We start from the raw sequence: 27069 nt of genomic DNA on the forward strand, positions 1-27069 counted from the left end.
TTGGGCCCTGCTGTGGTTTGTTGTGTAATCTCTCAGTTATGCACTTTATTTTCTTACCACTGGCACAGTGACGCCTCGCACTGTTTTCCATTGCCACTGGTCCCTTTTAATGCCAAGAAGATAGTTAAACTTGATCATGAGTCACACAGTTTGAACACATTTTTTTGTAGTGCATATGTAATGAAAGCTTTTGCATACATACAGACACAAAACAACAAAACATCTGAGCCCGAAAGTTCATTTTTGACTTTTGGGAACAGTATAATCAAAAAATCTAAGCTCAAATCTAAACTCAGCTTCTCAGAGCTTTTAAATGCATCTCACAGTCTTAACTAGAAAAAACTCAGAATCATCTGATTTCTAGTAAAAATATCTCATTAAAGTAAACTGGTAATCACACATACATGCAACCACATAAGAACACCTTTATACCTTTTTAACAGAGATAAAGCCGCCCCTAATCATCGAATACAATTTCGCAAATAAAATAATGCATCAGAAGACTAAAGCCTTGTAAATTACCATTGTTATTGCAGAATCAATGCCCTTATATCTGTGCCACAACAGGCAAATCATACTGTACCACCTTTCAACACTTGTTTCCCAAAGCAGGACAATGAAAAAAACAAAAAACAAATATGGAGTATAGTATGATAAATACATTCTGATAAAAACTAGGGGAGATGTATGATTTATGAATCTATGATTGCACATTTGAGAAGTAATGTGATTTTGATCAAATGAAATCACGTTGTGTGTAAACTCAGTTTTATTGACTTCTATTTGTTTGAGGAGGACCTTCACCCATTAGAACTTGGGCTTTTCAAAATTTCAGGAAGATACATGTCTATAACAATGTTCACTTGTTACATAGGCAGAATTTTCTTTATTTTTGACGGGGCATTCTTTCCAGTGTTCCTCAGTGAATAAAGCTAGTGTAATCATGTCACCTTGAGCTAAGTTGTACCTGCAAGGTGAGTGTTGAGCCATCTTATTGCACCGTTGCAACACTAGGTGTACTGAACTTCATCAGGTTGTGTTGTGCTCTAACTATATTCCAAACAGTAACTGTGTTTACTGTCTTTCATTTGCATTAAAGAGTATCACCAGATAACCTCTATTATCGTGATGTCACCATGTTTATGTTCTTTTATTCACTATGATAGAAAGTGATGACAGCTGTGTTGCAGTGGCGATGGCTTTGTTGTGTGAGTGATTTTTTATTGTTACTATGAATTCAATTGGGAAATATAGTTCATATAACTTTGTTTGTACATTTTGATCATAATTATGTGACGCTTCCTAATTTTGATGCCAGAAGACAACAAACAAATGAGATGGTTGGATCGTTCCATTTCAAATATTAAGATATTTTTGGTTCACATGAGTGAAGACGAACATTTACATGAGTGACTTTGGTCTGGGGTATAAGTCTCGCTTTGGGTGCTAGAGGTCCTGGGATCAGATCCCGGAAGAACGGCCAGCTCGTTCAGGAGGGCCACACAGCAACCACACCCAAACAATACAGTGGGTGTGGGCGTTGGATGCCTGGAAAATGTAGCTACTTAACCATGTGTCATAAACTCAGAACACAATCAAAAACCAAGTTAAGTGCCCGGAGGGAGAGAGAGGAAGCCATCGTGAAACCAACAGGTTTATATAGGCTTCAAGCAGGTGATGTAACTCTGTCAACGAGTTGGGAGGGGCCAGGCCAGCAGGAAGAACCTGAAAGCAAAACAGAGGCAGGCCAAACAGGGACTGTCATACGGTCCATGGCTGTCACACAGTCAGAACCTCTATCCATTCCTGTAAGGACTGAGAGGAGCCATACTTGCCAACCCTCACGATTTTCTTGGGAGACTCCCATTTTTCATGACCCTCTGCTGGTTTCCTACCTTCAGACGCCCTGCAGGGACAAATTACCTTTTTTTTATGTTAAGTTTCGTAGGAAAGGGACTGTAAAATCTGCCACATCATTTTCTCTGTCAATTCACAGGGGTTGCACCATGTAAATCCCCTTCAAGAGGCTGACAAACAGGGCAGTGACGTGCACAGACTCTCTAAGGGCAGGGGCAAAATAGAATGAATGAATGAAAAGTGATGAATATGACTTTATACCACAGATATACACAAGTTTACACTAGAGGGGGACGATTCTGTGTGGTTTTCTGGGATTGAAGGGTCAAATTTATTTGACATGGTTTTCATGTCAATTATTTTATTTATTTTTTTTTACATTTTGACCATAATTGCATGATGCTTCCTAAACATCCTGCTTTTGTATTTTACTTATTATTTTGTTATTTTCATCCTTTAAATGTTGCCATAATGCAGGAAACACAGTCCTTGAAACTTTTTTGAGGGTTGGGTCCTGGAACCCTGCTTTGGTTTGAAATCCTCCCAATTTTTGAGGTCTCGAGGTTGGCAAGTATGAAAGGGGCATCTAAGGTGTAAACAGAAGATTACAGTCATAAACCTCTACGTCAAAGAATACTTAAAACTAAATACGTTGGGCAGAAGCACTTGAGACGACCACAGAAAGCTTCATTTAATACAAATACTTTATTGACAACGTGTGTATGGCATACTTTTTGATGGAATTGCTAAAACATGAGAACATAAACCAGGTTTGTTTTATTTGAACAGTTTACAAAATGACACTGAGAAACTGTAATGCATATATAGAATCAAAAGTGCATATTCTTGTTCCTTTTACTTTGTCCATATACACATTACACTATACATAAATAATTGCATTGTAAAAATGACTCAAGTATTTACATGTATAATATATTTTATATAATATATAAACTTTATATTAAATCTAGGTAGATTACAATAAGGATACTGGGTCAGGTGAGTCTGTGAGTGTCTGTCTGTGTGCTATCTGTGGTTGTTGAGTAGCACCTCCAGCCAGCACGGACAGGAAGTGATGAACTGTCTGGAGTAGCAGGGGCCCCATCCTTTAGCGAAACTGATGCGAACACTGTGGGGGTCCCAGGGCCCCTCCTGGCTCTCCGGCTTCACGCCGTGCTCCGCCATCCAGCTGGAGCGCTCATAGTCAAACACCTTGAGGGAGAAGCCCGGCATCACCCTCTTCACACTCAGCCCCCGGGCACTGGGCGGGTCCAGAGTGGGCGAGTGGACGAACACCGGGTGCTGGCTGCGGTTGTACACCCACACTCCGTCCGGCTCGCGGCTCAGCACAATGCCGTAGCCGATTTTACTGCGAATCTGCTGCACACTGCTGCTGCTGCTGCTGCTGTTCCCTCCGCTTCCATGGCTGGGATGTCCATGAAGACCTGATGTGCCGTGTCCGCCCGGGTCCTCCCGGCGGCTGTGGTAGGCGTTGGCATGGAGCTGGCCGAGGCAGAGGCCCGTGCCCTGAGGTAGGTCATAGAAGATGTTGAGCGAAGGCTCGTAGGCTGGATAGAGGCGACCCACGCGCGTTCGATGCTCCCAGTAGGCGACGCTGCACCAGTGAGAGCGATGTCCGCTGGAAGTCGAGGAGCCGATGGAGGTACCAGTGTCTGAGGAGAAGAAAAGAGGAGGAAGGATTAATGTTTGCAAAGTATTGAGTACTTATTTTTCTGACAACTTTTGACTTTCCTCCCTATATTTGATCAGAAATATCTGTACATTTGTTCAACCTATCAGTGCAAGACAAAAAAACCTAAAAGACAAGATGGGAACAGACAGAGAGGGAGATTCAAACTGGGAGAAAAGGCTTGTCAGTGTCGCGTTGGGAGGTGTCTGAGAGGAAGAAAAGAGGAAGAAGAATTAATGTTTACAATTTCTGATGACATTAATTCCTCTTGAGGGGAGGGGAATGATGTGTTAAAGGGGAGGATGGGAGAGGAAGTCCTCAAGAAAGCATGAGCCACACTTATGGATGCTCATTCTCTGTTTTCGGTTACTATCTGATTACAAGGGCCTGAATCATCGATATTATTACCCAACATTATTATTAAGAATAGTGGTGAGTCATGTATCGTGATTTATGAGGAGTTTACATCATCAGTGGGACTTTGTGGTGTTTCATCACCATGAAATACCACAAAACAAGTGTTTCTTCACACTTTATGACTTAATTAGATGCATGTTAAAAGACAAGACCATTTATTATTTAATGGGTGCCCAGACTTTTTCCCTTGGAGGGCCAAAACTGAAGCTTAATAGTGGGTCAGGGGCCAAAAACAAACACCTGCTGTATTATATTATTAAGATGCAAAGTGGAACTAGGATCCTAAGTTCCCTTAATCGACCGTCGCTCTAATTAGGGAACCTACATATTTAAAGAGAACTTTTCCTCTTCCACAAAAATAACACACGTTAACAGTGATTTATGTCACTTTTTCAACAGAAACATCCAACATTCTGACGGGTACTCAAAACACACTCAAAATGAATAGTTTTCATGTGCATTCCTCAAAACAACAGTAGCGAGCCATAGAGGGATTTCATTTTCATTTACTTGACAAAAGAAAATAATTCATCCAACTGATTAATGTGCAGAATCCAGTACAACCTTTAACCCGGAGCCCCGCAAATGGAATGTGATTCACAAAATAAAAGAAAAACGTACAAAAAAGTAACACTTTGCGTCTGCATAAGCCCACAGTACAGTGTGTCTTAACTTTACTGGAGGGAGAACTCACCATTCCTCCAAAAGATATTCCCTCAGTTAAAGTATACAAGTATACTTGGCAAAGTACTTAAAGGTATCAAAAGTTAAAGTACTCACTTTGCAGTAAAATGTTCCCTGTTATCAGTGTTTTACATCTGATGTTTCTGGATTAATATTTCTGCTAAATTAATGTGAATGTTGCATTTTCCTGCTGCTAAAAAACTGTAATCGTAAAAGAAGCTATTAAGTAACTAAAACTGTCTGATGCAGTAAATTCGGTCGATAAAAATATCTGCCTGTTCGATGTAGTGGACTACAAGCATAATGAAAATACTTCAGTACAAGTACCTCAGATATTTAAGTGCAGTAGTTGAGTGAATGTACTTCGCCACATTCCACCACTGTTTGTGATTCACATTTCCGCACTCATTAAACCACTCAGTGACCCCTCAAGCGTCAGCCTTCACCATGTTTCTTCACTCATTTATTCATGCTTCTCCTCACTCATCTGAGACTAAACTGCCAACACTGAACAGCCCACTTCCTCCTCTGACATCCCTCATCATCTCCCTCCATCACACTCCTTCAGGTCCGGAGTTAAAGAGGAGGTGGAGAGCGGTGGAGAGAGGAGTCGGGGGGTGGGGGGTGGAAAGCATTCAGCTCTCTGTCAACCAAGCGCAAGCCCATGAACCCTTGAACCCCCAGCCCTCATGCTATCAGCTCACATTAACTCCCACACAGAGTGATGCCATTATTTTGCTCCAGAGACTCTATTGACACAGAGGATTTAAAGACCCATGTGCCTGTGGCCCCATTCCTTTCATATTCTCAGAGAGCACCCCCTCTTCATCCACCAGGGGCTGGGACGGCTGCGGCGCTTCTCCCGTTAACAAGCTGCTGCGTTTGGGTGATACAAGACTGAGATTAGGCTAGGTGTGTTATGTTTGCACAGCGGCCATTTTTGTTTCGGGGGGGATGGGGGTAGAAGAGGTGGTGGTGGTACGCGGAGCTGCTGGGAAGAGGAGGAGGAGGAGATGTGTGTGGGTGTTTGTACGCAAACACAAGCACACACACACACACACACTAGATGATGAGATAGGGCCTCACACAAGCACACGTACACACACAAATTGGGCCCTCTGATCCAAACAGTATGACTATAACACACACACACACACACAAAATTGCACTTCTCATCTGAGGCCCACGTGTGTCATTAGTGAATTCCAGGCTGGCAACTCCTGCGGTCTGGAGTTTTTTACAGCTCTCCAATAAGAGAGCAGGCTGCTCAGCTCGCAGGATCTCTCTCTTTCTCTCACTCTATCTCTTCCTGACTCTCTCTCTCTCTCTCTCTCACACACACACATAAAAACACACACACTTTTACAAGCCATGCTCTTCCCTGTAATAAGGTAACACAAACATGTCTGGGGAAACACAGGGAGACTTTATGAGCTCACGATCAAATTAATTCCCAGGACATAAAACAAACTGGGACTTTTTAGGGTTTTTTAGACTTGGTGCACTTTAATTTCTGTCATATAATGAATGATGCTGCAGAAGATATAGTATTAAATCCTGGCTTTTAAGTTTTTAATGCATTCAGTGTTAGTGTACTGCAAAAGAGAGAGGCCTAAACTCAAGAATATGATATGATTCAAGAGCTGTGATAAGTCGACTGAAAGAAATTTGCAATAATTGATTAGTTGTTGAGGTTTTTTGGTTCCAGATTTATGACTGATGATGATGATGAAGACTCTTTGGGTTTTGGACTCTTGGTTTCACAGAAAAAGTGACCCGAAGATGTAAATTTGGGCTTTGGCAACTTGTTTTGACATTTTACGAACTAAACACTAATCGATTCATCGTGAAAACAATCAGCAGATTGATCGAAAATGAAAATAATCTCAATCAAGACTTCAATATAAAGTTCACTCAATAATGAAAATGGTCAAAACATGCTGGCTTTATTAATGATTGCCCTTTGTAGTGCCTGGATTGCATTTGGTACCCTTTTCTCCCATTTTCCACGAGCACCCGACCCAATTTTTGCTTGCACTGTGTTGAATAGAGCAACTGTCATCTTCTCTTTTTTTCAGGTATCAAATATTGTTTTTTTTAGATGTGCAATATGTAGGAATTTTAGTTGAAAACATTAAAGAAATCGCTAAAATTATCAACAGGAAGACAAAACAGTCGTGACAGTTATGCAGAAGTTAGCATGGTAATCGGATAGCCCTAACCCATCCAACCTTACTTTCCACTTATATCTCTTTGTCTTCTGTCACGTGTAATTGTTCATAAATCTTCTCAGGGAGCATTGAGAGACAAATAAAAAGTCTTGAAAGTTTAAAAGGTCATCAAAAGGCTGTAAACAGACAAATGTCACATTAAACATTAGCACCAGAGTCTTCTGGAGATCGACTGATAAGCTGTGAAGTATGAAACACTCAATCATGATTTCCAGCGTTTGGCAGCGCGAGTGGTACAGCATGTCATGTTTAATGTTTCTGGCACCGTCCTTAGTGTCATCATGCTCAGCCTGGCTATCATCCAGCTAAAGGTATAATGAGCTCGTGTGAGAATGGCGAGGGAGGGGGGGGGGGGAGGAAGGGAGGAGGACGGCCGACGTCTTCAATGGAATTTTTTAAAGGCGGGTTCAAGCTGGAGGTTATCAGTATGTTTATGTTCGAGCGGAGGAAGTCGAAAAACTGTGTGCGACTGCGTGAACGTGCATGCCTGCGTCTGTATGTGAGGGCTGGCAGCAATTACGCCGTCCTGCAAGCGTTTAGGCCGACCACCATTTAACAGCTCTGTTTACCAATTAGATAAGTAGCCTTTGTTATTTCATTTCAAAATCACTGTCTGTTAGTGCCAATCTCATCGAAACAGCCAGTACGCTTTACGGTTGTTTTTATCCGCAGCCTGAACAAAGGTGGAGAGATAAAGTGGAGGAATGTAAAACAAACAACAGCTGTAATTAAATCACAGGCATCCACATCTTATATGTCAGGACCAGGTTTGTTTGTGGGCTGATAAAAAGCAGTAGCAATCACAGTTCAGAGGTCAGACAGTCGGTTTCCTGCCGGCTCCACACAGACTGTCAACTCCAAACAATAATAGCAACACTTTCCTCTTTCTTTTCCTCGCTTCTCCCATCACAACAGAACAGTTGGACATTTCGGGAAATACTCATATTCACTTTCTTGCTGAGAGTGTGATGAGAAGAATGATACAACGCTCAAGTCTGTACAGTAAATATGAAGCTACAGCCAGCAGATGGTTAGCTCAGCTTAGCATAAAGACTGGAAACAGGGGGAAACAGCTAGCCTGGCTCCGTCTAATAGTAACAAAGTGTTGAAACAACAATTTGTAGTTTTATGGGGCGTTGTGCACCAGATTATTTGTTCACACGGAGCAGTGACAGCTTGGAGTGTTTGCATTTTGCTCACTGTGATGACAAGACTCCAGGAAGTCACTCAACTGATCCTCTGTACTCTCTTTAATTGTGCAAATTAAATAAACAGGGCAAAACATGTTTATTAGAGTCCTTTTACACTAGACAAATGGCCCACTAACATCTGGCTTTTGTCTTCAATGTGAAAAGGTATAATCGACATTCATTCCTGGGTTAAATGACTCTGAAGCAATTGCAGGAATTCATCGGCTCCATCTCCGATTCGATACCTGTGATTGACACATGACAACCAGGTGGACACAGTTCAAGCAGGGCTCGACTACTGTTCACTTGATGTTGAGTTTGAAAAAGAGACTGAGCTAAAGGTTATTCAAAAAAGTAACCATCATAACATGGTCAGTGGCCTCCATGCTGCTTTCCGTTTCCTATTTTCCAGCACGCTTTTGACGTTGAATGTGACACATCAGAAAAAACAAAACAAAAGAAAAAACAAAAGGAAACAGAAAGGCAAACTCGTCTACTGGCAAAGGGAAAAGTGTTTTGTTTTATTTTGCAGGTTCATGCTACATCAACCGAGAAACACAGACCCAAACTGTTATAGTAAGTGTGCTGTTTACAGAGCTGACGTGAAGCGAAATATATCCTTTTAACTCGCTACACCCGAGCGCACGTATGGTGTTGGGTTGTGTGAGCCTACAAGGCAAAACAAGATTGTTTCGTTTTTTGAACAATATCTTCAGTTTTTGGACCCAGCACTACGCTGTGAATCTCAAACTTTTCAAGTTCAATGTCAGGTTTAATGCTGACAGGAGGATCAAGACCCCAAATTTGAAAAGGCCGTGCACACCTCACACAAAAATATACAACTAGAAAACTGGCCGATTTTCATGCTTTACGCTTAACATGTTCAGTGTAGCCAGAGGTGCTCGTAGGTGGATTTTTCCCTGTGAACAGAGCCAGGCTAGCTGTTTCCCCGTTTCCTGTCTTGATGCTAAGCTAAGCTTAACTGGCTGTAACTTCATGTATACAGACAAACCTGAAGGTGGGATCAATTCTGTCATTAAATTCTCGGCCAAAAAACAAATAAACATATTTCCCCAAACTTTTCCTGTAAACTCGCTGCACTTCCTCTCTCCCTCCAGTCTGAGCAGTGGAGGCTTCCTCCTGCTAACCTTAACCTGCACAGAGAGGAAGAAAGTTGGGGGGGGGGGGGGGAGTAGAGGAGTAAAAAAAAAAAAATAGAAGAGAGAGAGGGAGAGAGAGAGAGACTGGGTGAAAGAGGGAGCGGGAAAATGAGAGGGAGAGAGGGAGAGAACCTGCCAAGCATAACCAGCATTCACGGAAAAAATGAAGAGAGAGAAAGAGACTGTGAGAAAGAGAGGGAGGGAGGGAGACCCTCGTCTTTCATCCATTGCCAAGGATTAGATTCCCCTCCAGTTATTAGACTCTTCCACTGTGCTGAAAGAAGTGGGTGGGTTGGGGAGAGGGGAGGAGGAGGGGAGGGAGTGTCGGGGGGGACAGAGGGACGAGAAGGGAGGCTAGAATTCAGCTACTGACCATTGTCGCTCGCCTCTGAGATGCTTTGTTTTGATTCAACTTCCTCAAATTTCCCCCTTAAGATCGAAAAAAAACTTGAAATAAAATAAAAATGGGGGGGGGGGGGTGGGGGGGGGGAGAAAACACCCCTCCCTGGCTACAAATGGTAGGTTCTGTGTTGTTTGAGACAACTATCATTACAGAGCAACTTCAATCCAGCAAGCCACATTTAAGCTGGCGTCTCGACTATCTCTGCCATCAGAGGGCTGCGTTATCGCCAGACATGGGCTTTACAGTCGAACACAACGGGGCTCTCGCTCACAAACACACACACACACATTCTTGCACGCATGCACACACACACACACACACACACACACACACACACACACACACACACACACACACACACTCCTTCCCTCTCTTTTTCCATTATAAAGTGGATTTTGTGATGACGCCTGCCTGCAGCGTGCAACAAGACATCTTTCCCTGCTTCTCGGATAATAACACAAGACATACAACTCTCAAACAGCGATCCATCATTTCATACAAACAGACGACCACATTCCTTGAACCTGCAGGTCAACTGAGCCGCAGGAAAGTTACAGCCTGCCCCGGTAAAATTCCTAGGAAGACGTGTTCGGAGGCAGTTTGGAAAGCTCCTCCAAGAGGAAGAGAGAAAGTAACCAGTTTCCTGCATTTCTGCTGCTGCTACTTCAAAGTGCCAGAAAACTTAAGCCAAGGACTGTCTCAGGATTGCATACATCATCCTGGACAAACTCTGCTGCCATGTTGTATATCATCCACTGAGACGTCCAGGACATGTTGTGCCGTGTGCATTAAACTACTGCAAATTTAAATTGAGCAGATTTTGATGTTTTCAGTTCGGCTGCATGATTACAGTTAAAGAAACAGTTTGCTTGTCAACTTGCTGACTGTTCTTCTCTGAAAACTGTCACTTTGGAAATAAAATGTGGTTTGAGCTGATATTACCCATAGATTAGAAACTTAATTGATTATGTACCATTGTTGACATTGTTCCTCTGTTATTTAGTTAAAAATTACTTCTGAAATTGTCAGCACTTTCACACTCTAAAACACATCTATAGATAAACACATGGTGTCCTGGTGGTCGAGTAAGATGCAAACATGCAAATAATATTTGTTGCTTGTCATCATGGTTTTATCTTCTTGTTTGTCTTGTCTCTTCATACAGTTGGCCTTTCAAATAAAGGCCAAAAAGTAAATACAAGTATCTTGAAATATGGATATGTTCCCTTGCTTTTAATCAGACTTCACTAGAACTGCATTACACGATTATTTTCATCATCAATCAATGTGTTGATTATGTGATATCAATGTGCTTTTGAGTATTGGGTATGTATTGGGTTGCAAAGCATGTTTAGCATGCTGACCAGCTGGCTGCAGCCCATTCTGGTCCAAATAGTTTGTGCTAGCAGTGTAAAAACCAAAGCTTCTCCAGTGCTTCAAGCTCCCAGTCTGGACTGCTAGCTGCATGGCTAACTGAGCTAACTAGCTAAGGGCAGCTAGAGTTAGCAGCAGTTGGCAGCTACTTTGATTTGCTGCCCCCTATTTGTTGTGAGTATGAATTCAAACAGGTGGACAATTGTTACATATTGCATCTTTAACATTAGGAGAAAAAGTAAGAAATGAATCCAGAGGATCGGTGCTCCTCAAGGGAAACTGTTGACATTTTGTTTTTGGTTCAATTGCAAAACTCAGAATAAGGAAAATTTACAAAATAATGCAGTTCCTGTAAAGGCACTGATTCAGCTGTTGTCCAAATGCTCAGGTTCGGTGACTCCAGCACAAAGCTCTCATTGGTGCAGCTTGTTTTTTGCACAACAACCTTGCCACTGGAGATCGAGAATTTGGTAGTGAGTGCAACATTTTCTGCAGGTAAATGCTAAGAAAACACAAGCTGCTCTGACGCATGAAAAACATCCCTTACAAGTGAAGATTGACAATTATCAAGCAATAGACGAGGAACTTGAATACTGACGACGCACTGCAGCTATTATTATTCCTATTTGACAGCTAACTACCTCACCAGAGGGCTTTATTAGCTTAATGAGCTAAAACTTACTGTGTGTTCTCAGCTGGTGGGACAACCTCTTTGATTTTGGAAACTGAATTAATCTAAATAGAACTGACTGACTGACTGGATTGCTGAAGCAAGTTTATTTCCAACTGCAACTGTTTTTAGTGCAACTTAGCAGGAGGAGGGTGGGGCTGGAGCCTAAATTATACTTCTACAGTACATTAAGGTGTCACAGCAGCTACAGCATGAAGTGATTTATTGTTCTGCAGAGAATCTCCTCAATGTTGCTGCACCAGTGTTAAAGTAGATTGTTTGATCGATCGCGGTGCATTCCTGCTATTCCTGATGTGACCGTGTTCATTCATTCTACTTGTGACAGAAAAGGATGGAAACGATCACATCAAAGTCAAAGTTTGAGCTGGAAATGTCATTGCTAGAAGAGGATGAGCTAAGATGTTGAGCATTTTTGATAACATTCAGCCTGCTGCATGTTGTCTGCACGATCAACGAAACACAGCAGCTCAATCACAGTTCATGTTCAGCCCCTATAACATGTGGTTACATTTTCTGAGAGGTGCAGACAAAACCTTGTCTTTTACCTACAGAGGCACTGCAGCAGAGACTTAAATCAGCCTTGATCGAGACACACTTTACTGCTTCACAAAAGAAGATCCTTTATTTCTTAAGAATAACCAGACTTTAGTTTTGCACAAACTCCTTCAAGAAAGATGATTTAACTCTGAACAGAGACACAAAAGCAGACAGAGAGAAGCAGAGCCGTGCAGTTGACAAGCCTCCCCTCCCAACACATTCCTGGACAGGCCCTCTTCCTCGACACTTCCTCCCCCCGCTCAGCCAGTCACTGGGGTCAAGTTGACAAGTCTCTCATTGAGCCTCACGTGGTCCGACTATATGGCCTTCACTCCTCACAACATAATTACACGCATTTATTGGTGGAATGGATCCATTTGTTCCACTATGAAGAAGGAATTATGAAATTCCTTCTAAAACTTGATTTGGGAGAATTTGAAACTCTCTCAATGCAGACACACTGATATGTGGACTGATAACACAATGCACAATCACTATACATAACTCAAACAGTCAGGAGGTGCAACAAGGACTGTGAAAACTAAGTGAGTAGTTGTTTCAAAGACAATTTGTATAAAAGCAAGTGCAGACACATTCTGCATGAGCGTATAAGACATTTTTTTGTATTTTTCACTAATTAAATCTGCTTTCATTTGGGAGTGAAGCAACACAACCTAACACGCTATCGATGTCCAGTATTAACTCTCCTTTCACCTCTCTTTCAGTCTCCAACAACTCCTGAGAGAAATATCTGGCTGCTAAATGCTCCATTATGTTCACTGGCTAGTCACTAATTAGCTTATCAGAGATTTATTGCAGAAAACAGCTACGGCCCAGCTGAAAACTACGCTAAAAACACCAAAGTTGTGGCCATAAAACCTAAACAATGATCTGAGAGATGCTGTAGAGTGAAGGGGAACTGCAGAGTCTGACGATCTGCGAGTTCATCGCTACTATAGCAACCCCTCACATGGCACATATTAAGCTGATTGATTGTTTATATTGATTTATGCTGCTTTATCCATGAAATTAAATGCATCATAAGTTTCTAACTGGTTATAAAACCCTCTCAGTTTAATAGGACTTTATATGACCTACATAAGCAAGCAAGATAATCAGCGAGAAGATTGGCTCTTTCTGTTCATGCATTAGAGTTATTTTTAGTGCCAGTCACTGGGTCAGATTCTGATTTATCTAGGTCCAATGTGTCAGAAATTTGAAACTATTTTTTGTGACGAAGTGCTGAGGATGAACTGAAGAGTCTCACAGCCTGAGGAAAGAAGCTGCTCTGTAGTCTGGTGGTAAAGAGTTTGTTTTGTTTCGTCATCATCATATTACATATAGTTATTAATCTTACATAGATGAAACAGTAGCTCATTGCTGTGCGCCCTGTGAACAGCTGTGTTTGAAATAATATTGAATATATGGCTTGCTTTTCCTCACTTCCAAAAGAAATGCACATGCTAGCCATGATCTTTACTACAGGAGGAGGTAGTGCTCATGCTACTTTTGACCACAGGGGCCGCCAGAATCAACACAAAATAAGTCCCTTGTAGCTGCTTTAAGTATTCTTATTTAAGAAAATATCTATGCACCGCTCCAAATAAAAAAGTAAGACTTTTAACTGATCTTTTGTGTATGATGATCATTGTTGTGTTCGTTAAAACAATATTTTGAACAGAGATTAGTCTAAGAATCACATCACAAACAGCAAATGTTGCTTCTGTTGTGTTAATCGCACATGATTTTGCCACTGCAAACAGTAAATCATCAGTTGATCTATTTAAATCAAATGCAGACAACTTTTAACATCAATTCAGTATGAAACAGGATCATTTTTGCACAAACATGACACACTTGCACTTATAATCTAGTCATCTTGACTTCATTCTTAGCATTTAGTAAGGATAATAAGGGAGCTAACAGAGAAATGCTGTACATCAAACACTTCAGCTTCCTGGTTTGACAAACAACTTTGGAGCAAAAGAAGTGGCATTTGATATCTCTTTAAGTGGGTTAGGGTCAGGGTTAGATTATCACATGACTGTACTCCACGATGCACACGCATGAGTTCGCAGTTTGCAAAATCTGATAGTGAAGCTTGAATACTGTTTGTGTTTAGGTGAACTCTTGGGTGAAGCACAAAAACACACACACACATACACAGTTGTTCTCACTTACAACAGGCAGCTACATCGCCTGAAAACCCCTGAAAATGTCACCTCCCTCAAACATACTTCAGTCTTAACTCAGCACTGCTTTCAGCGCTCGCAGCACAGGCGACAGTTTCCAACATTTCTTAGAGTCAGAGCCTGTCGACATCTGCAAAGAATCTTTAGGTTCAGCAGCATGGCAGGATTCCATTAAAAGCCAAATTGCGGGTTGGCAAAAACTCTGAGGGAACAACGGAAAGCCACAGCCAGTCCTGTAATTTAAACCTTATTTTAAATTGTGATGGCCTGACAACATGGACTGAAAGAGAGGGGGCGAGAATAAGAGTTAGAAAGACGGAGAGAAACGGGATAAGAGACTGAAAGAGAGCGAAAACGTGTGTACAACAAACAGTAGAGGCTACAAGGGCAGATGTCGAATTAACACCGATACAAAGAGCAGTAAAAGTGGAATTAAACATGAGAGGGGAAAGAGAGGGGGACAGCAAGACAAGGGAGAAAAGCTAATAAAAACATAATGTGATTCGTCACAATCTCAGACCATGTCTACATGAGAATCAGGATTTAATCTGATGCGTAACATATCCTAAATCCATGAACTTGTTGCAATATGTCTGAAAATGTAAATGACATGCTTCTCTCAACACTTTGGTATTTGCCTGCAGACTCAATAAAGTGTTAACACAAGTTCAAGCAATGTTGCATCTATAAAGACAGAAATCCCTAAAAATGATATGAAATGTGAAAACATAAGAAACTAAAGAATGATGTGTGTTGGTGTTTGGGCGCCTCAGACACCGTCAGGTCTCTGTTGATTACTATTTTCTGGTGACCGACATGATGCTTGAGGCAGTTACATTTGTATGTTTGCCATTTTGGAAAACCAACAATCTCAATTTGCTGTTGTTATGATTTTTCAGATTATAAAAAAAGCTCTTTGCAGCGGATGATAGACAAACAATGAGCAGGACTTTGACACCAGAAAGTGAGGTCTGCATCCTGAGTCCTGTCTGTGGTTTGACTTTGGCAACAAAGGCACTCTGGTTGAGGTTGAGGAAAAGACTGTGGTTTCTGTCAAATGTTGACAATCACGTTGTGTTTCCCGATTTTAATCACTGCAGACATTTTCTGTATTAAACCAAGACCACAATCTTTCCTTAAACCTTGCCCAAGTGTTGGCATTGGCTAAATGTTAACCATAAAAACTTTAATAATGCTACAGTCAGTATGAGCGGATAGTTCATATTTAATTTTGTTTTATATTTGGTTTATTTCAGTGTATGATTTCCAAAACCAGTTCTACAAAACAAATAAAACACTGAAACCCAAACTACTCACACACATTCCATGATTGGAGAAGGAGCAGGGAGAAGAAAAACTTTTAATACCTGCTCTTTTGTTAATAACAACATAACAGACTATGGTTTACTACTAGATGGTCATTTCTTTTTTTAAAACAAATCATTAGTTTTGCTAAATAAGTTGTCTTAATTCAACAATATTTGAGCAATATTGTAAGTCATTGTTCTGAGAATCTGACAGTTTCACTTGAAATGCACATCTACTTTAATGATCTTTTATTTGATCTTGTGCAAACAACTGTATGTTAGTAAAAGGGGAACTCCACCAATTCTTAGGAGGACTACTTATGTGAAAAAGGTAGTATGAAGCTTTTTGTGGCTCCAGAAATAGCTGTATGTAATCTGATAAATTTCTTCCAGTGATGTCACTCAGTGGCTAAGTTGCATTGTGGGTAATGTAGGCGCAGGTTTTGAAAACAGAAACAGAGATATCACCTTTTTTGTTTCACACATTCTTCTTCTTTTTCAAATCCTTGTGCCTACATCACCCAGAATGCAACTTAGCCACTGAGTGACATCACTGTAGGCAATTTATCAGATTACATGCAGCTTCCTCTGGAGCCACAACAGGCTTTATACTACTCTTTTTCAGAGAGCGCTCCCCAAGACCTGTAACACACACTTTAATGTGTTAAATTTGGTGGATTTACCCTTTAACAATATTTCCTTCAACAGTTTCCTTCAAAATGCATTTGCTGTTGTGAATTAGGTATATGTAAACAAACAGAGAAAGAGTTGTAATGACAGTGTTAACATTCTGGCATTCAGCCTAAAATGTGAAAACATTCAAAAACCAAGTTAAAAATGAGATACAAAGAGCTCTGGGTGAGTTATGAGCTGCGTCCCCGGCTGCGTAGCCTGCTTGTGGTGAAAAAGAGCCATGATGGAAAATATTCGAGGAAATGGCAAATGCTTAATGGGCCAGCACTTGATGTTGAATTCCATAGTCTAATGTGTCTCAGTCAGGCATAAGAGCAAGTGTTGTACGCGTGCCAGCAAACAGGCTGGAGGTTCAGGTCACTGAGAGGACCCGTCCAGACTTAGATGGATAGATTCTCACTGCGCGCAGCTGAATGTGGGTGTTTACTTTTTCTCTTTGCATTATTTCAAATGAATTCTGAGAAGGTGTCTCATTTAATCTTCATACTTCTGTGAGTTAAATCTTGACTGGAGACAGGTAAGGCCTCAGTAGGTAATTTGCAAAACCTCGTCCAACCTGGACTGACCTGCAAAGCTTCACACTCTCTGAACTAAACTCACAAAAACAGCACGGTGCAGTCGAACTCTTAAAACTGTCTCCCAAACTTCCAAGAATGTCGGTTCAGCTCCGTGTTCCTTAAGTATTAACGGCGATATGTTCAAACATGTATCAGATGTCACTCTCCAGAGTCAGACCCCCTTATCCCCCTCCCACCTCTTTCACTCAGAGACCCTACTCCCCCTCCTCACCTTCCCAATTTCCCAACATTCCTGGGCCGTGCCCCATCAGTCAAAGGGCCAATTCATGGGGTTAATGCAGCAGCGAGTGCAGACAGGGCTTTGAGACAGGATGTTTGGCTGATACCTTGCTCTGCTTAGGCAAACAAGCCACCAAAATATGATTACTGAGGACAGAGAGGGAGCAGTCTTCTTGTCTTACTTCAGTGCATCTAGGCCGTACTAATGTCCACTAAGTATCATTGCCTTACTTGTTTCCACATGTTCAAAAGCCAGAGCCTAATGACAACAAGGTGGACGAATGTTTGACATGTACAATGATGTCAGATGGTAAAAGCTTGCGGGAACATCACTTAGTTTTTGGCATTGTCTCTTGATCCCTTAAAATAAAAATATACATCGCAGAGTGAAACGCTGGTAAAAACAAGAGTAGATGTGTACTTTGTTTAAGCTAGCAGAGCTATGAGGCTGAAATGCTCATTGCACAACATAGTGTTGCATAAATCAAAAGGGTTTATCCCTTGTACAGTGGATATTTTATGACAGAACTGACTTTATCATCAGAGTAAGAATCAGCTTAATTGCATACAGACTGCAAATATGAGCAGCCAACCACCATTCATGTGAAAGGGGGAGAAATGTGGAATTTCTGACATGTATAGCATCTGCTTCAAGGAAGAAACAAGTACGGAAGTGCCAACAACAAGATTTAATTCAATATAAATAAGTTCCAATATTGATTAAGTTCATTAGAAATGAGCTAAATCCCACTCAGTTTGTTTATATGTAGGCTAGTTTAGCCTGCTAGCAAAGAACTATTAAATGTTAAGCCAGGAAAATGTGTTCATTTATGTTACTTTTTCATTAATATGGTGTGCTAACCTGCCAACATATAACATGTGTGCCAACTACTGTTCGCTGTTAGCCTAGTGAGATTTAGCAAATAGGCTATCATTTAGCATGTTATTATGCTAATGTTAACATATGCTAATATATGGTGCAGTTTGTTTATATATTGACTAACATGCTAATGAAGAACTATTAAAATGTTGGGAAAATTGCTGATTTATATTACTTCTTCATTTATATGGTGTGACGTTGCTGAAGTGCTAACCTGCCATCAGGTATGTTATCATATCTATCGACGACTGTTGGCTGTCAACACAGTGAGATTTAATACATATTATTTAGCATGCTAGTATGCTAATGCAAGCCTATGCTAATATATGGTGTGTTCCCCTGAAGTCGGATTTCTTAAAAGGAAAGTCAGATCCACTTCACCAACCCTGACCTCAAAATCTTAGATGGCTGCTCCACATACCAACAGCTATGAAAGCCGTAAAATACACCGTTTATTAGCACGTCTGTCGTATTTGTGTCTCATTAAATCAGTCTTACACACAGTACAGTCCAACTTCTAGCTATGAAAATGTTGTTTCGGTGTTTGTATGCACAAAATACAGCGTAATATGTTGTCATCAGCTTGTATCGCTAACAATGGCTAACAATGGCTAACCTGACAAGAACTTGTACTTGTGTTGCAGCAGTATACAGGTTTTAAGGTATACTCTGATACGAAATCTGATCTTAGACTTTTCTTGGGTATTGAATTTTACTGTATTTGAGTTATAAAAAATAAACATATTTCAAGTTTATATCGACTTTCATGTCTGTAAAACGCTTGTGCAAGCAAGAACAAACAACTCTGCTGTTTTCATTCCTCATTCAGGCTCATTGTAGCTGATAATAACAATAATATTTGTGTAATACCGGATACTGTTATATCATTACAGCGTGACATTTTCTGAGATGGTTATCAAACCATGAAAATCTTACACCGTTGCAACCCTAGTCATCACCAAATGAATTCGGCTCATGAATGTCAGTAACAATTTCACGACCAAATGATTAACATTGCCAATACAGCCTAAGTAACTTGTAAAAAGTAACTTGTAAAAATAATTTGTGTACTGTCAAAGAAAGAGAATATCAAGCAGAAAGGAGAAAAAATGCTAATAGTCCAAATAATGTGCATTTAGAGAAAAAGCAACAAAAGCTTTGTCAAATAGCAGACTTTTAACTTGATGTTATGGAGCAATTATGAAGGAAAAACAGCAGAACTTTGTCTCCCCTCCAACAAATCGCGTGATTTGTGAATGTGTGCGTGTGTATGTGTGTTTTTGCCCTGATAGAACCCCTATGTGAGTACTCTGAGACGATCTTATCACTGAGTCAGACAGAAATTCCTCCCTCTCTGTCTCCCTATCACTCACACACACACACACACGCACACACAGACACACACACACACGCACGCACACACTGACAAGAAGCAGCTGAATGACACGTTCCGTTGGAGTCACAGAGGGATGGTCCGTGTAGATATAAGCCTACTAAACTTCCAGTAGATGTTTCCCTCTTTTCAAAGCCGGGGCTGTTTGCTGCGGTTTAAAGGGAACGTTAACTGATCGAATGATAAAAGAGGCCAGGGCAAAGGTATGTATGGACCACACCCTGCTGCAGACTGTGTTTTTCTATAAGCTCGGGTACACAGTCAGTTTGAAAAGAATAAAAAAAAAGATGCTGAAGTGCTGGAGAACATGTTCAATGCTTGTATTTGTTCTAAAGAAAACATCAGAAGCTTTAGATGATCTGCCAGAGGATCACCTGCACAAAAAAAGATTCATTTACCCTCTTTAAAGGTCTCACCAACATCAATGGTTTTGTTTGAGCTCCAGACAATTCTTTGATACAAGCTTCATGTTCAGCTTATTTCCTGTTCTTACACCAGCTTTAGCTCAAAGAGAAGAAGTCTGACAACCTGCAGAAGTTAACAACAAAAGCTACATGCAGATTTCTTGGCTGCCTCCGTTCAGCTTTCCTACTCATGCTCTTGGCCTGAGCTCCAGCTCTTGGCTCCAGCGTTCTGGTGTGGGGGGCAGGGGATCAGACCACACACACACACACACACACACACACACACATAGACAGAGTCACCCAAACACTGCACACACCACATCGTGTATGAAAACCGATCTATTTCCACTCGTTTCACCAGGCAGACAATAGGAGGCCGCCTCTCTCACTGCTCAGCTTGAACATGGCTTAAAATCACAACATAAAACTTGACTTCTGATTGATGGGTAACCTTGACAGAAGAGACTCTGGGTGATTTTTGAACGCAGCTTCCACAAACAACACTTTTTCTCCCTATTATGTCAGGGAAAATCCACTGAGAAGTACGTTTGAAAGTAGGCAGGGGGCAACTAACAAATATTTTCCTTATCGGTTAATCTGCTGATTATTTTTACAATAAATCAGTGAACTTTTTGACATTTTATAGACCAACAACTTATCGATTAATCCAGAAAATAATCAACTGATTAATCAACTATGAAAATAATCGTTAGTTGCAGCCCTGCTTTTAAGGTAACAACTTAAAATATAAATGGGGATATCAGTGTTTATTCCCTGGAGACACTGTGGAGAAGTCTTTGAAACGGTTTAAAGACCTTCATGTTAGGAAAAAATGCCCAGAAAGTAGAATCTAAGAAATTAAAGCATCTTGTTTCTGGTCAAATTATTCCAGGAGTAGTGAGGTGTCCATCGGGAGGAATCAGGCCCTCACTATCTCTAAAATTCTGGCTACGGCCCTGCCCCTAAACATGAAAAACAAACATAACAACAAAATAAATGACTTCAAGCTCAAGCTAATTCCTGGACACATGACAGGAAAGCAACCCTAAAGAACGCCTCACTGAGGTCCTGCTGACTCTTCAGACAGCTCCATGATGCCGTGACTACACTAAACAGACTTCATAGGTGCCCATTCGCCTTTCAACACCGTCCACAAGTGAGCCCGGGGAGGCTTGATCGAGTGGGTTTGTGGGTTTCTTCTAACGCTACAAGGACCTCTCCAGCCGACCCCAGCACGTAAACAAATAAAGCTCCAGTTTCATCATCTAGAGGGGGCTGTTTCCTGTCCAAATGCAGCCCTCAGCCTGCGCACCCCCCCACCCCCCTTTCCACATATACACACACAAAACTCTACACCTCCGCCTCATCAGAGCCGCTCAGCTCCCCCGCCCCCAAAATGCCAGCCTCTTTCCACTGCTCAATTGCCGAGAGGAATGGAGGGATTTGAGGGAAGAAAGAGGGAAAGAGGGGGATGGGTGGCTGGAGAGGAAGAGGGGATTGGGAGTATGCACGGGGATCTTATTGCAGCTTCATCCCACTGAAATATTTTGCTGTGTAGAAAAAGTAAAGGGGAGAGAGAGAGACAGAAAGGCTACACTGCTGGGGCATCTAGATAGTGAGAGACCCCAGACCCCCACCGGGCCCTCCATGCCTCCCTGACAATAGGAGCTTTATGCAGGGGAGTGTTTGGTTGTCTTAACAGGCTTTGAAAAAGGGAAGGAAAGCACAACATAATAACACCAGCAAATGTAATTTACCCTTTCATGTAAACAGTCAGAGAGGATGCATGCTAAGTGTGTTTGCGTGCATGAGTGTGTGCGTCTGTAAGTGCACACACACACACACACACACAACTCAAAAAACTTTTTCCAGCTGTGCTTCCAAACCTATTTCTTCAAACGTGAAGCAAACATCTGTCTGGTCACAATGTTCAACGATGCTAGTGTCTCACCTGTGTAGTCTCTTGGCGTAATGTGAGGCGGACTGGAGTGGAGGGGGGGCACAGTTTCAGTGTAAGACAGACTTGAGTCTAGGAGAGGAAGAGGAAGCACAAGACGAAGAGTGAGATCCAGATTTTCAGTCGACAACAATTTTAGCAGTCGATTAATCGTTTAAGTCATTCATCAATACTGTCCCTTAAATATTCTGTGGTTAGAGCTTCTTAAAGGTAGGAAGAAAGAAAGAAAGCTGATTGTTGAGTCTCATTCCGAGCACTTTTCGGGTCGAACCCAATGCGTTGGTATTCAACGACCTGGGAATGAAACTAAAAAATCAACTATCTTTCTCCAGAATCCCTACCTTTAAGTGTGAGGATTTGCTGTTATAAACATTTTGGGTTTAGGGTGAGGGAAAAAAAGCTAAGCTATTTTAGCCCAAATACAGTCGGTCAAAGTGAAGAGCAGACTTCATGTTTGCACAAACAGAGCCTGCCTCTTTTAAACTTCAGATGTCATGCTCATCAAAAGGTTAAATGAGAACAGGTAAAGTCTGCAGCTTTTCAAAGATAATCTGTGTTTCCAGTCTTCAAAAAATGATGGTGACGACATCCTCTGTGTCTTTCCCTGGTTTGTAATGTGGTGGACATTTTTCCAAACTCACCCAGTGGCTTGTGTTCATCTGAACGGGACAGAGAGTACGGGGGAGGAGGTGAATCTGGAAATACAACAAACAATTCAGGTTAAGTTTATGGCTGTCTGGTCTTTAAGCTGAATTATCAACTGAGAAATAAAACTACTGAACTAATCATGTCTTTAAAACTTCAAGTCTTGTACAATGGTTGCTACCACCTCACCTGTTTGGAAAATGCCCTCAAGTTTCATAGTTTGCTCATATTTTCTTTACTGTGTCATGAATATTCACAAGTGCTCATCAAGACAGGAGACATGTTTAACTTCCTACGTTAAATTCCAAACAAATAATTTAGTTTTCTGCCGCAAAAAAGGTTTCCGTCCTGAAATACAGCTCATGTTAATTACAATTATCTATCAAGAAGAACTCAAGAAAACTGTAGCTGTTAGATCGTCAAATAATAAAAATAGAAACATAAAAAGTTAAATGAACGTCTCACCTAAATCACATAACAAACAAACGGACTCACCTGTTTCTAGAGTTAATGGTGATGTAGAGACTGAAAAGTACAATTTTGAGGTATTTTCTTGAGTATTTCCATTTTTCTGCTACTTGTACTTGTTACTCCACTGTTACTTTATTTGATAACTTTAGTTACTAGCTACCTTGCAGATTACATGCTGCATCAGAGCCAAAGACGTGCTTTTTTTAAAAAAATGATTTTTTTTATTGACACTCTGATTGGAAAGACTCTAATTCAGATAATCATAAAAAGGTTGACCATCTGATCTGATCCGATAATCGGTCGACCCGCATATACATGTAAACATATGTATAATTGACTTTTACTCGTACTTTTGATACTTAAACACATTTAATATCAGATAATTAAGACTTTAACCCAAGTACTATTCGTATGGGTGACTTTCAAGTAATATTTAAACAAGATATCTTTACTTTTCTGCTTCACATAAGGCTCTTCACACTGTTTTTCATGAAATATGTTCATAATTTGGGATTGTACCAAACATGAAGAGATGATTTACTCTTATACCCTATGACTGCATAACTGTCAACACATCTAGACTTTGTTTTGAACTTGCATAATCCAACATCATAACTCTGATCCAAGTATTTCATCCCAAACACTGGATCTGTCCTTTCTAAGAGAACGGCTTGACTCTCAAAGTGTTTTTCTTCCATCTTCATTTAGTTTTAACAGACATTTTCATTCACACAGACTCTCAGGATGACTTCTGTATGAAAGCTGAGAGCTGTAAGCAGCACTGCTGCTGTTCCTTCAGTCCAAAGTGGACATGGGTTTGTGGCTGCGGCCCCTTTAAGAGCAGAGCCAGTAATTGCCGGAGTCCTCAGTCAGTCAGATACCCAGCGAGTCAGTCTGGCGCCAGCACTATGCAAACTGTATATTATCGGCACTCCTTCACCTAAATAACAAGAGGAGGACCTCCTTGTCAGAGAAAAAAGAGCCTAAGTGCAACTCGAGAGCGACCTTCAATTGGATGATGTGGGAAGCAGCAAAGTTTGTGCGCACATTTAAATAAGTGTGTAATGTGTTTGGAATGTGGAGAGGAAATCAAAGTAATGGTTGAACAAAGTAAAAGGCGAGTTATTAAAATAAAACTGGAGGGCAGGCAATAAAACAAGAGTGTCGGTGACATTTGTTCCCAGTGGCGCTCAGTTTATATATTTACGCCTGCAAATGTTAAGATGACTTCATCAGTAATAACTGAAGAAAAAGGATGATTTAATGGGTGTTTTCCTTCTTTTTAAGACACTTTAATCAACAATGCATTCTTCTTTAGCTGCAGGCCTCAGGCAGTCAACACTCTGGTTTATTGGAAATCCCCATCTTTCATAATGCATCAATATTTATGATGCATAAAGTAATTAAATTAATGAGATAGATTTTTAGTCTCTGCAAGGCCCTCCACCTGACTTCAGACCTCCAGGGGCCCTCGTGAAGGTGTGTGATGGTTGTCATTTATTAACTGCTATCATTGTTGATCATTTGCAAGTTGAAAGGTCTGAAGGGAGATGGTTCTTCTCCACTGGTGCTGTCCTTACCTGGCCCACATAAGCGGCTGTAGTGATAGGGGTTGCAGCACACCTTTGCGCTGTCCACTGCGCCGAAGCTCTGGCAGTGGCTCAGCGTTTTGAGCCTGGCTGACAGCGGCAGGTCGCTCCAGCGGTACATCTTACACAGGAGATACTGTGGAGAGACGTGATGAGCCCCGAGCCGCAGCTCAGTGCCTGGCACCATGACGCACTCGCTGGACATCCCTCCTTTGGTCTCCACAGCCTTCACCAAGGCGTCCAGACATCTCTCCTTGAGTCTTTTCAGAAAAGCGTGAGCAGTGCTCGCCAGTTCCTCCTCCAGCCCCGCATGCCTCGGTGCGCACTGAGGGCCCCCTCCGTCTTTTCTCGGGGCCCAATAAGCGCTCCGAGGTCTGAGATCCCATTCCCCAAACAAACAACACGTCACCGTCCTACTGTCGCCCTCCTGTCCCCGCCGGGAGCCTCTGTGCTCCGGGACGCACATGGCACCCCGGTCATCGTCCGGCTGCTCCTCTTCCTCCCTCTCCGCGCTCTCCGTCAGGTCTCCAGCCTCCCCTGTGAGTCCCGGAGCCGGGTCAGTGTGTGTCACCGACCGCTGCTCATGCCTGTGGAGCTTTCCTGAGTGTCTGCCGCACGGACCGTTCCGTCCTCCCTCACCTCGTCTGCTTCCATCCCGCCCGTCGCTCTCGGTGACCAGACGGCTTCTCCAGAGTCGCCGAACAAGACCTGAGCGTTTCGACTTGAACATACGACAACCTAGACAGTTTTGGATGCGTCCTGTCGGTCCCGTCCGGGTCCCGGGAGATGCCACATCGATTTACACTCGTCGCGCAAGACCGTGGGTTTGTGCACGGTGCGCACAACATGCGCAGCCGGTGGTCACCGTCGTCTGGCTCTCCCGCAGCATTAGAAAGAAATATTCAATCATGCGTTGCGTTAAACATCACTGAGCGTCTGAAGAAGGAGAAGGCTGACCTGCTGTCGCCAACTCAATTAAGCCACAACTTTTGCCGCAAAGCCTTCAGCTCCCCAACACTCCGGAGATCCCGCACACAACCCGCAAACCATAGTTAGGAGCAGTATCAGTTTACATTAACGCGAACAGCATCAGGAACATACATCCAAAAGTTTTCCCAGAGTTTCTCCTTCAGCTCCGTGAACCCCCTGATCCGTAAAATCCTTCCTTCACCCCGAGATAAATCCTGAAAAATCCCGATGATTTTCTGCCGCTGAGGTGGAGGCAGTAATCCCGCTGCAGAGTCCCGGGACAGAGCAGAGGTGGTCGGGGACTCCGGTGCCAAACTCCGGGACGGATTCCGTGCTGAGAAGTTGTTTTAAAGAGAGCTGGAATTACTCCACTCTCCACTCCCCTGCACACACTCACACACACACACACACACACACACACACACACACACACACACACACACACACACACACCAGAGTCAAGGCAGAAAGAACATAACCGGGCTTGTTCGACTAAGACTTTCAAAATAAAACCCATAGAGAGAAAATATTCTGCAAATGTTTGTTAACAAAACGTGTCAAAAATTGAAATAAGTGGTTGCTTGTGTGAAAAAGTTTTTTTTTTCTTTTGTGATCCAGAAGTATGTATTAAAGTACATATACTAAAAAGGCTGTATATGCTTATAGGGGCACTGTGTAGTTTTGGAGAAGCTCAAGAACTCAGAATTTCAATATTTGCAATATTAATGATACAATAATACAAACTCAGAAATATTTATCTTTTCCTGAAAACTGAATTAACAAGCTGATCTCAGAGGAAAATAAGGTCCCCAGAGCACTGCTTGAAGCCGTAATGGTGGCAGGGTCCACCAAATATAAACAAAGTCAAACAGTATGAAATTGTGTTGTCCTTTGAGCCAGTTTGATTATTCAGTTTATTCAGTCATGGAAACAAAGAGAGTTTATTTATTTTGCTTAGGCTTAAAAGTAAATTAAGATCTTTCTCTTCTGATTAAAATGTCTTCCCCAAAGCCACATAGTGCATCTTTAAGGGCCTCTGCATAGGAAATAATACTGAAAAATAACTTAAGTAAACCTACTTTTGAAAGATGTTTCTCAGTCATTTATCATGAAAAAGTATATTTTGTAAGATTTTATTTAACAAATCTATAATTTCCTGGGAAGGTGACCTATATTTTTATTTATGTATTTATCTTACTGATTATGAAAATAGTTACTGCTTGAAAAAATAACCTATTTTCAAACCAATTTATTTTTAACTTATTATTGAAAACGTTCTTCATTATGTGTGTTTGATAGTTTACATTTGTATGTCTAACTGACCCTGCTGTACCCTATCTACAGTAGCCTAAAAGACTCAAAAGGATAAGTCAGCTATTAATTCGTTTTTATTATTTTTATTTATTGTTTTCGAAAAAATCAATTAAAAAAGTTGTCTACGGTGGCCCTGAGAGTCAAAACACAACAAAATTCGACAAAACAAAACGTTTTTGAAATGTTGTCTTGTTTTGACTCTCAGGGCCACCGTAGTTGTCACA

General features: G+C 41.5%; 1 protein-coding gene across 1 annotated transcript; it reads right to left on the reverse strand.

Annotated features, from left to right (window-relative positions):
* Positions 1–2543: 2543 nt before the first annotated feature.
* Positions 2544–25982, reverse strand: LOC140994778 (mothers against decapentaplegic homolog 6-like). The gene is made up of 4 exons (XM_073464556.1): positions 24554–25982; positions 22499–22552; positions 21852–21929; positions 2544–3530 (listed from the first exon to the last, which is right to left on the reverse strand). The coding sequence occupies exons 1-4, from the start codon at positions 25290–25292 to the stop codon at positions 2884–2886; spliced, it is 1518 nt and encodes a 505-aa protein (XP_073320657.1). The 5' UTR covers positions 25293–25982; the 3' UTR covers positions 2544–2883.
* Between the last annotated feature and the right edge of the window lie 1087 nt (positions 25983–27069).

Source organism: Pagrus major, chromosome 4, assembly GCF_040436345.1.
Source record: "Pagrus major chromosome 4, Pma_NU_1.0".
Lineage (NCBI taxonomy): Eukaryota > Metazoa > Chordata > Actinopteri > Spariformes > Sparidae > Pagrus > Pagrus major.